At 25.7% G+C, this 10,852-nt stretch overlaps 1 protein-coding gene across 4 annotated transcripts in view; it reads left to right on the top strand.

Moving 5' to 3' along the window:
- The window catches only part of LOC126894686 (adenylate cyclase type 5), a 118,217-nt gene extending 107,939 nt beyond the window's left edge, over positions 1–10,278 (top strand). For 3 of the 4 annotated variants that reach the window (XM_050665872.1, XM_050665874.1, XM_050665871.1), the window contains 21 exons: positions 590–796; positions 1,981–2,155; positions 2,233–2,501; positions 3,258–3,407; positions 3,468–3,589; positions 3,750–3,842; positions 3,924–4,070; positions 4,193–4,351; positions 4,431–4,572; positions 5,012–5,121; positions 6,067–6,208; positions 6,292–6,389; positions 6,471–6,555; positions 6,630–6,746; positions 6,835–6,954; positions 7,012–7,148; positions 7,523–7,659; positions 7,735–7,844; positions 8,780–9,131; positions 9,331–9,455; positions 9,996–10,278. In XM_050665872.1, coding sequence (XP_050521829.1) covers positions 590–796; positions 1,981–2,155; positions 2,233–2,501; positions 3,258–3,407; positions 3,468–3,589; positions 3,750–3,842; positions 3,924–4,070; positions 4,193–4,351; positions 4,431–4,572; positions 5,012–5,121; positions 6,067–6,208; positions 6,292–6,389; positions 6,471–6,555; positions 6,630–6,746; positions 6,835–6,954; positions 7,012–7,148; positions 7,523–7,659; positions 7,735–7,844; positions 8,780–9,131; positions 9,331–9,455; positions 9,996–10,124 — 3,126 coding nt within the window. In that variant the 3' untranslated portion in view covers positions 10,125–10,278. Of the gene's footprint in view, positions 1–589; positions 797–1,980; positions 2,156–2,232; positions 2,502–3,257; positions 3,408–3,467; positions 3,590–3,749; positions 3,843–3,923; positions 4,071–4,192; positions 4,352–4,430; positions 4,573–5,011; positions 5,122–6,066; positions 6,209–6,291; positions 6,390–6,470; positions 6,556–6,629; positions 6,747–6,834; positions 6,955–7,011; positions 7,149–7,522; positions 7,660–7,734; positions 7,913–8,779; positions 9,132–9,330; positions 9,456–9,995 lie in introns of those variants that run through there. The other variant, XM_050665875.1, reaches the window with a different exon arrangement.
- The last annotated feature ends 574 nt before the right edge of the window (positions 10,279–10,852 follow it).

Below are 10,852 nucleotides of genomic sequence, written 5' to 3'. Positions count from 1 at the left end.
TGTGAAAAATTTACATTTCAACTTGACTGAATAAAAAATAATAGGGACTTAATTTATATATTTCTGTAACAAGTTAATGAGTCAACGTAAAAGTTCGTCTCAGATAGTATCTGCATATTGTAATCAAAATAAATCTTTCAAACAATATTAAATGAAATTGAAATTTGTTTCACTCCTTAGATAATTTAGACAAAAACGTTTATAACGGTATACTTGTTTTCAATTTTAATTTAAAAGCTTATTTATTAATTGTTTTTACTTTTATTTTTTCTATGTTAAGATCTCCGCTATAATTTGGTTTATTTAATGCAAAAAAATATTAATATTACGTATATATTAAAATTTCTGCAAAGCTATTTTCATTTGTTATATATTACATTAGCATATCCAAAAATAACTTCATTATGTTCTTTAGCGACTTCACATAAAGGATATACACTATTAAATGAATATAATATAGTTGATAATTTCGAGTTAATTATAGAAATTTCATATTAATTATAAATATACAGTTGTAAATTATATTTAAACTAAAAAAATATAGGTTTTTTTTTCTTTAAAAAATAATTTTTTATTTACAACATTTTAGAGTCGTGGTGCAAGTGGTACGATTAATTATTCTGAGATCGACCAGCAGCAAGAAGCTAGTGAAAGGATTTCATTATCACCCAATTCCAAATTTGTATCTGGGCTCTCTGATGAGAATGGAGACATTTTCCGAGACTTTTCTAAACTTGGATGCTGTCACAAAGTCACGACATTGCTGACTTCATCACATCAGTTCAATAACTTACAGGTTAGAGTTCAGATTTAATTGGGCGAATTTTAACGAAGAATTATGTGATTTAATTAACCAAGTTTGTGAAAACTTTTTAATGTATAACTATAAAAGATTAATTTTTAATATAATTAAGGTATAGCGTAAATTAATAAATGCTAGTTACTCATAAAACTTTTTTTTTTCAGAACACATTAATTACCATTAAATAATTTCTTTACATAATAATTTTTGAATTTTAAAATATTTTTGTGTAAAATAATTAAATGAATTTTGTCTTTTAATAATAATTTATATAGGGAAGAGAAAGATAAAACGTTAAAATGACCAGTTTGAAAAAAATTTAATTGAAAACTGTTTTTAATATTAATTTAAAATAATGGGAAGGTGCATAGAAATAATATGTTCTATATTTGTTATTTTGACGTTAGTTATTAACTTTCTTTTACAATAACAATTATATAAAAAAAAATTTTCTTGTGATTTATTGGTTTCCTAATTTAATGTAAATTTCTCAATTTACATACATATTAACATAATAATTGATAAATCAAGAAATGTATGAAACTAAAAAATATTGAAATAAAATTCTTTACATAATAATTAGTTTAAAGGGCGTGGTGTGGCTATAGTAAAACCATATCCCTTATTTTAACTTTTCTTCTTCTTCTTCTTCCTTGCCTTAATCCCGACTACTTGGGGTTGGCCACCCTTATCCTAAACTTCCATTTGACATGCTCTCCCACATCATCTACGCTCACATCAGCTGTCCTAATATCGCATCCCTCCATCTCTTTTTTGGTTTTCCTCTAACTCTTCTTCCTTCAACATTCATTTCTATAATTGTTCTTACAGTTTCTAATTCTTCTCTCCTCATAACATGACTAAAAAATCTAAATCTATTTTCTCTCATCTTATCCACGATTGACCCTATACCTATATTCCCTTTTATATGCTCGTTCCTTATCCTATCTTCTCTAGTCACTCCACTCATCCATCTAAGCATTCTCATCTCTGCTACACTCATTCTCTGCTCTACTTTCTTATCAACCGCCCAACACTATTAACCATACNTATTTTAACGTATATATTAAAAGGATCTCTTGTTGTACAGTTTACTGAAATTATTTAATAAATGTTACTTTTCTTTTTATTTTGACAAAAAAAAAAGTTTAATTAATTTAATTTCAATTGATGTTTAGGTTGAGATGCTGTATCAGAGATATTTTCTACGAACTAATCAAAGTCACATGATTCATTTACTAGTGCTATTGTGTTTACTGTTTTCATGTATAGCCTTAGCCGTGCTTCTCTCAAACTATGAGACTCAGGTTCATTGTTCCTTGCTTCTATTGTGTTGTATAATTATTTATTTAGGTAAGTGCAAAATGCATCTTTAATTTTTTAAAACAATAGAAATAATTTAATTTTTTTAAACATTTGTGTAATTACAGTTATAATAGGCATTATGTCAAAATCTGGACTAAATGAGGTTTATTTAAGTTTTGTTTCTTACGTGGTGTTGGCAACATTTTTATTAATCGAATTGTCATTTGGCGTGCTAACCAAATCACAAGCCATCACCGTTCCTACATTAGTTTTTGTTTACATATCATACAGTTTATTGCCCGTTAAATTACAATATGCTATTGTTGCTGGGACAATATTTATGACATCACAGCTAGTGTTTACTATTTCAGTGGAACAAGAATTATCAAGACAGGTATAGTATACATATTAAGAGTTAATTAAGTATTAAATTGTTTGACAGATATTTGGGCTGACTAGAAAAGATAGAATAGGAAATAAAAGATAGTATGGAAGTGCCATCATTAGTATACAAAATACAATCAATAGATTGAGATGTTCAGGCCAAAGGTGCAAATAAAAAAAATTTGGAGTATCAAATTGTTTTTTACTCACTCCAAAATTTATTTTTATGTAACAATAAATATAATTTTTTGAATTTTTTTTATGCTGAGGAGGGTTTTAATTCTTTTTCTGGGGATTAAGCTCCTGTAGTTCAGTGACGTTCGATTGGATCCCTACTTTTCTATGTTTTAAACACTATCTGGACCCACCATACAAAATTTCTAAATACGTAACTGATATAGTCACATCAATTATTTTCAGTTTTTCTTTTTAAATATTAGAGTAATTAAATTAACGAAAAAATTTATGTGAAAGAAAAGATATTAAATAAAAACCAAAAAGAAATGAATTAAAGTTATATAGAGTACTATGAAAAAATCTACTATGTATATAAAGTTGATATATGAATAAATATCGAAAAAAAAAAAAAATATTTATAACTTCTTTGAAAAATTAAAACTAATTTGATAAAAAATAAATATTTCACTTTTTTTTTTTGAGATATATTTTAAAGTTAATTACTAAAATCATGAAAATTAATTTTCAAATAATCCCTAAAAATATAAAAGTTAATAAAAAATTATTATATTAACTTTTTTTGTTTCAGAGTTTAATTAATTTGTTATTTCTGGTCTGTACAAACGTAACCGGTGTAATGATGCATTACCCTAATGAAGTGGCTAAAAGACAAGCATTTTTAGAAACTAGACAATGTGTTCAAGCAAGACTGACAACTCAAAGGGTGAATCAACAACAAGTAAATATTTCAATTAATGTTTTTTTTTGTAAGCCTTTAATAATTTGTGTAAATTTGTAGGAGAGACTGCTTTTGTCCGTTTTACCTAGACATGTTGCTATGGAAATGAAAGCTGATATTGCTGGTAAACGTCATGACAGCATGTTTCATAAAATTTATATACAAAAACATGAAAATGTTAGGTAAAATATCTTCTAATAAAAATAGTGATTTAATAGCAAAAAAATAATATTTGCCCGATCGAAATTATAAAATAAAATAACCTTTTCCAACACAAATATTATTGAAGACTGACTCTTGGAAATTTCATGAAGGTATCGTAAAATATATATTTTTTTACAGCATTTTATTCGCAGATATCTGCGGTTTTACTAGTCTATCAGATCAATGTACTGCTCAAGAACTAGTTAGGTTGTTGAATGAACTGTTTGCTAGGTAGGAATAAATTATTGTCACAGATATAGACCTTGATATATTTTATACTACTTATTATATAAAACATTCTATTTTACTTAGATTTGATCGGTTGGCTCAAGAAAATTCATGTTTACGCATCAAATTGTTAGGAGACTGTTATTACTGTGTGAGTGGTCTTCCCGAACCCAGACCAGATCACGCAAATTGTTGTGTTCAAATGGGTTTAGACATGATTGACGCTATCACGTAAGTATCCACTTTAGTAGAATAATTAATTATTAAATTATTAATGATGCTACATAACATTTTGTTTTGATTTTATAAAGATTTATAATTACATATTTTAATCGTTTTATTTAATCATTTAGTTTGGTAAGAGATGTGATGGGTGTTAATGTTAACATGAGAGTAGGTATACATTCCGGACGTGTACATTGTGGTGTCTTGGGGTTATGTAAGTGGCAATTTGATGTATGGTCTAATGACGTAACACTAGCTAACCAAATGGAAAGCGGTGGTATACCGGGGTAACAATTTCTGTTTTTTGTGATCAATTTTTTCATCAAAAGTTCCCATAAACTAATTATCTTTGTTTATAATTTTCAGAAGGATACACATAACAGCAGATACTCTTAGATACTTGGGAAATGCATACCAAGTAGAACCTGGCAACGGAGGAGAGCGAAATGCTTTTCTCAAAGATCACAACATCGAGACATATTTGATAGTACCACCAGAAACGACTTATGTAAATAAGTGATAGAACTTCAAATTGTTAACAATTAAACAGTCTTATCTAAAATATAAAATAAATTACAAACATCTTTTAAACTCAAACATTTAAATGTATCGCATTATTTTTATTAGGTATAATATTTTTGAACTTTCTTTTTATCTATATACTATTTAAATGAAAAAAAATATATAATACACATAAAATAAATGTTCAAATAATATTATGCCTAATAAAAATAATTCAATACATTTAAAAGTCCTATATTTAAATATATATTTAAATAGTTATTAATATAAAACCAGTTGCCATTAACACGTGTATCTTAATGAAATGAAAAATTCATTACATAACATACATTTATTTATTAAAAATATATCATTATTTTTTGTAATAAATTTTGCGTGTTGGATTAAAAAAAATTATTTTTATCATGAAATTTATTTTATTTTAGGTATCACAGTATTACAAAAAGCAGAGTCCCGGGCCTTCATACAATGGCAATATATCAAAAGAGTTCAGGATTATGGGTCACAATCAACGGCATATAACTACGTTTACGTGGTATCATAATTGTTGTAGATTTTAAACATTTATTAAAAAAATAGTAATAAAGTAGGTTTTAAAATAAATGAAAAATCTATACTTGATAATGTAATGCAACAAAATGTAAATATTTATATTATAATTAATAAGCAACTTATATTCAATCTTATAAAAATTGTTTCTGTTTTTAAAATAGTCTGATAAATTATAAATAATATTATTTATAATTAATCTAAGTAAAATAGAGTCTATTTTTAATTAAGTATAATAATAGGGATATGACTAACGAACTAGTTTAAACTGAGATTTCCGTCAATATTAGAGAATCTAATTTAGCAAATAATGTTCTAAACTTGTAGTGTATGTTAAACCCAAAACTTTTAATGTGTAAACACAAAGTTACATGCAATAAATAACTAACAATCATGATGAAGACTAATTAATCTCGACCTAATTAATAAATAGTAAAAAAAAAACTTCATTTTAAGATAATTTATCATGAAAAATAATATTTTTATTATACTAATTTATACACTTAAATATAATATAATTATTATGCTGTAAGAAATAATCCATAAATTCTCATACGTCAGCATAATACTTTTAATATACATGTTATTTTTAATCTCAAGTAGCATAATTTTGTATTAAGTATCGAAAATTCATACATTTTTAGTCACTGATTATCAAAATTTTCCTTTACATTGTATGCAATAAAAACTTCCAGTACATATATATGAAAATTAAATCATTTTTTTGTTCGCAAAGACCAATAGTATGTTATAAGTTAAATGTAAATATACATCGTATAACCATTTACTATTTTGTTCATTCATTTATAGACAAAAAAAAAGGTGGTTAAATATTATTATTGTAACGTGTTTACTGTATAGTTATTTTACAAAAAAAAAAAGAAATAATAATAATAATAATAAAGGTATATACGATACTTCTTGCTTCCAGTAAAGATGAACCAGAATTACATAACGGAGAAGTGGATGAATATTTGTTATGCGCTATTGATGCAAGAAGTATTGACCGACTCAAAGCCCAATACTGTTATCCAATTACATTGAAATTCAAAGATCCTAATATTGAACAAGTCGTAAGCAATACTTCTTTTTTTTTTTCAAAAATCTTAATGTGTATTTAATGTAAAAATTGTTACTAGTATATTTTTTCTCATAGTATAGCAAAGAACCCGACCGAATGCTTCATTCATATATGGCCTGTACTGTATGTATATATTGTGCTATAACTGCTGGACACATAATAGTTCTACCATTGTAAGTACCAACTATTTACATTGAATCATTTAATTGGATACATTGTGAAAAATTAATTAATGGAAACCCTACTTTTTCCAGGACGTATTTGTTAATAGGATGTTTGGCTATAGGGTGGATAGTGATTTTACTAGCAGCCTGTGTCATATTACACAGTAAGCGGACGGTAAATAATATAAGCATTTACATGCTGAAATTATTATTTCGAACTACTTGATATTTTAATATTTGATATTTTAGGAAGTAACAGTAATACTTAAAAAAGCATCTCAAGCTATCAATCAAAATCGATCATTGGCCCAATCGCTAGCAGTGACAATTGTCATATGTTGTTTTTTAACCTCCATGACACCATTGGTATGTCTATTTCATTAGTGAATATTTAAAAGTTTAATAAAAAATTGAAAATATTATTTTATAGTACAGAGATATTATATATTTTCAGATTAAATATAAGTTAGAAGTATGTTTTAATGAACAATATCAAAATATAACGAACGTGCATATAGTTAATGATATAGAAGACTCATTGATCTTAGAAAATACTTGCCAATTATTGTTTAATGTAATATTCAGTTTCAATGTTTTTTTATATTCTAATTCGCTTAATATTTTTCCTTAGTACATGACAGTTTGTATAATAATACTTATGATATTGGTAGCTGTGTATCAAGTACTCATCAGTATCGTTAAACTTTTCCTGTTGATATGCATATCATCCAGTTATTTCATATCATCCAGTATATTTTTGAACCACAGGTTAGTTTAATTGTTAGTTATGATTTTAATTCATAAAGAGATCAAGTAAAATTTATTCACACTTAAATGACATAAGGAGTAAAAATTAAGCATAATATTTTTCAATGGATAATCTTTATTATAAAGTTATTTGAATTTATCATATTTTCATATTGATTACTAAATCTGCTGAAAATTATCATATTTTAATCTGTAAAAATGCAAATCTTAGTTCAGTTTATATTAATACCGATGAGAAAGTAAACATCTGTAGATTTAAATGAATATTTAGAGAGCGTTTAAAGAAACTTTTAAATAATTTTAAATTTTAATTTGTTTGAAAATGTAATACAATTTAAATGGTTGTACTTAATATAAACTATATTTGTACATAGACCAATAGAAGAATCATTTTGGATCCGAATTCTAATGTTTGTCATAATGGTAGGACTAATCATTGCATTAATCCTACAAGCGCAACAAACTGAAGTTACTTCTAGGCTCGATTTTCTTTGGAAATTACAAGCGACAGGTATAGTAAATATTTTTTGATCATTAAAATTAAAGTATCATTAAACGAAACTATATTGTTTAATAATTATTATAGAGGAAAAAGAAGATATGGAACATTTAGAAGCTTATAATCGTAAGCTTTTGGCAAACATTCTTCCAGTTCACGTCGCAGAACATTTTTTGACATTAGACAAACCAGTTGACGTTAGTTATTCTTCCAATATTATATATTTATATAATTTAACATACTTTTCATAATTAAAAACAAGAAGGTTACTTCTTATAAGAGAATTTTCTATCCATTAATGCTTCAATTAATAGCAAACTGTAAGAAAATTTATTACTATGTTTTTACCACTCATATTACACACGTTTTATTTCCATTTACTTAATTCGTAATACANATTTTCATAATTAAAAACAAGAAGGTTACTTCTTATAAGAGAATTTTCTATCCATTAATGCAAACTGTAAGAAAATTTATTACTATGTTTTTACCACTCATATTACACACGTTTTATTTCCATTTACTTAATTCGTAATACATATTAATTAGCATAGAGGGCGATGCTGATGTGACAATTCTACTCGTCTGTAGCCCGGAGCTACTGACGTCGAACTAACAAAGGGCAGTTGTGTTTGAGTGGCCATTATAGACATAGTTTGAAATACTATTACTTTCGTCTTATTTATATTATTTATAACTTAACTTGTTTTATTCAACGACCCGTCTACAACCAATTGTCATCATAACGAACCAACTCCGTCTCACTTGTATATACCTACTAACCAACTGTATTTTATTATTAGTTTTGAAATTCTAAGAGTTTTTAAAATCGCTAATAAAAAAAAAACATTATTTTTTTTCCTTGAAGTTTAAAAGATTTAGACGATGAATTAACATCTAATAACTTTTGATCTACTGAAATTTTAGAAGTATTATTTTTTTTTTTTTCCCAATATAAACTTTATATGAAAAAAATGTGAAATTTGAAATGAAAATATAACACAATAATGAATTAATTTAGTAATTGGCAAGTAAAAATATTTGAAATTTTGTTATGTTTCTAAATAAAAATATAATATAATTTGTTTAGACATTTTATTCAAAGATGGCTAAACTTTGTAAATCGTTGTAGGAGTTATATCATGAACAATGCGATCATGTGTGTATTATGTTCGCATCTATACCAAACTTTTCTGAATTCTATGTGGAATTGGAAGCTAACAATGAAGGCGTAGAATGTTTGCGACTGTTGAATGAAATCATAGCCGATTTTGACGAGTTGCTCAGTGAACCAAGATTTCAATGTATAGAAAAGATCAAATCTACAGGTGCAACTTACATGGCTGCGTCTGGTCTTACGAGGAATACATGTGACAGCCGTCAGTTTTCACACGTCACTGCCATGGCGGATTATGCGCTACGACTGCGCGAGCAATTGGCCTATGTCAATGAGCATTCATTTAACAATTTTCGCATTCGAATAGGTTAGAAAAATATTAACAACTTTTAATATCAATTAAAATAATATTCATTTATTATGAAATCAGTTAAATTTTTTGTACATTATCAAAATAATAACACGTTGAATCATTTTTAGGGAAATAACTGGCAAATTTAAAATAATGATTTTAGCTATTTTTTCTTTTCCTTAGAATAGCAAACATTTTACTTAATATTTTTTAGGCATAAATATTGGATCCGTAGTAGCTGGTGTTATTGGTGCTCGAAAACCTCAGTACGATATTTGGGGTAATGCAGTAAATGTCGCTAGTAGAATGGACTCAACGGGAATTCTCGATCAAATACAAGTTAGTCATAATTTTATGATAAATTTTAAAACTCAGGCTCGGTTTTAGTATCAGATACAATTAGTGATAAATTTTTATTTATTTTTAATCATATAAACCCATATTTTTGTTGAATTATTCTTGGTTTTCGTAGAATAAGAGGGAATTTTCACAATTATTTTTCAGATACTAAACTAAAAATAAAATTATTAAAATATTCAGAAAAACCAATAAAAATAAATTTAATTTATAAATATTGTAATGTTATAAAAAATATATGACAAAAAAAATATTTTCCAGGTTTATACACACATTTTTGTGGTAAGATTTTAATAACTAGTTATCTGAGCTAAAAATTTTAAATCTTAAATTAATATATGAAATTAGCTAACTTAGCTATAAGAAATATCTTAAAAATCAATGTAGTTCAAAAATTAACCATTGAAAACTACGTTGCTGTAACAAATTTTTATAAATTATTTTGCACTTGAACTTAGTATATTTCATATATCTAATCGAACAACTTTAAACTGTAATTAAAGTAAAACTTTTAATTTTTAGGTAACCGATGAAGTTTATCAAATACTCAAATTAAAAGGATACCCGTTAACGTGTCGTGGTGTCATAGAAGTAAAAGGAAAAGGAAATATGGTTACCTACTTTTTGGACGATTATGCTCAACAAAATTAATGTTGAAATGCTGTTTTTTATTCTTTATAGATATAAATTATTATACAGTGTAAATAAAATATATTGATGTGTTATGTTCTCAGATTATTGTTCAGAATTTATTAGTATTTAATTTTTTGAAAGAAAATATACATTTGAATTTTTTTTAATTCAGGTATTGAAAACGTTATTTTTCAAAAATTAAATATCATCCAATAGATCCAAAAATGTTTATTACAAATTATTCTATTGACTTTGAAGCATTTATGTAAAAATTTTGGTTAAATTAGTTTTTTAATGAAATTATAGCTTCTGGAACGATAATATCATTCCATGCTTTAAAAATACCTAATATATTAGGTATCTATGTTGGTTAATATCTAATCATATTAACATAATAATCAAAACTGATAGTTATATAGAACAAAATGTAATTAAAAAAATGTAATGTTTTCAAATTATAGTTAAATTCAAATTTCTTTGTTACTAGCCCCCAATCTATTGAAAAAATATTTTCCTTTTACAATCAAAACATAAAAATATATTTCAAAATATAAATAAAAAATAAATATTTAAAAACATATAAGTCTAAAAAAAAAAAGCCGCAAAAATATTTGAAGTAAAATACTACTTATATTTATTTGACAACTATTTTATTGTCAGAAAAAGAATAGCACTATTATTTAACTTTACTATAGTCCATAAAAGTGGTTTAACGAACTCTAGTGAGACTCTTAAGATATGCATTT

Source organism: Daktulosphaira vitifoliae, unplaced genomic scaffold, assembly GCF_025091365.1.
Source record: "Daktulosphaira vitifoliae isolate Bord-2020 unplaced genomic scaffold, ASM2509136v1 Scaffold_1, whole genome shotgun sequence".
Lineage (NCBI taxonomy): Eukaryota > Metazoa > Arthropoda > Insecta > Hemiptera > Phylloxeridae > Daktulosphaira > Daktulosphaira vitifoliae.
The sequence above is the reverse complement of the archived record's forward strand: the minus strand, read 5'-3'. Positions and strand labels throughout refer to the sequence as shown.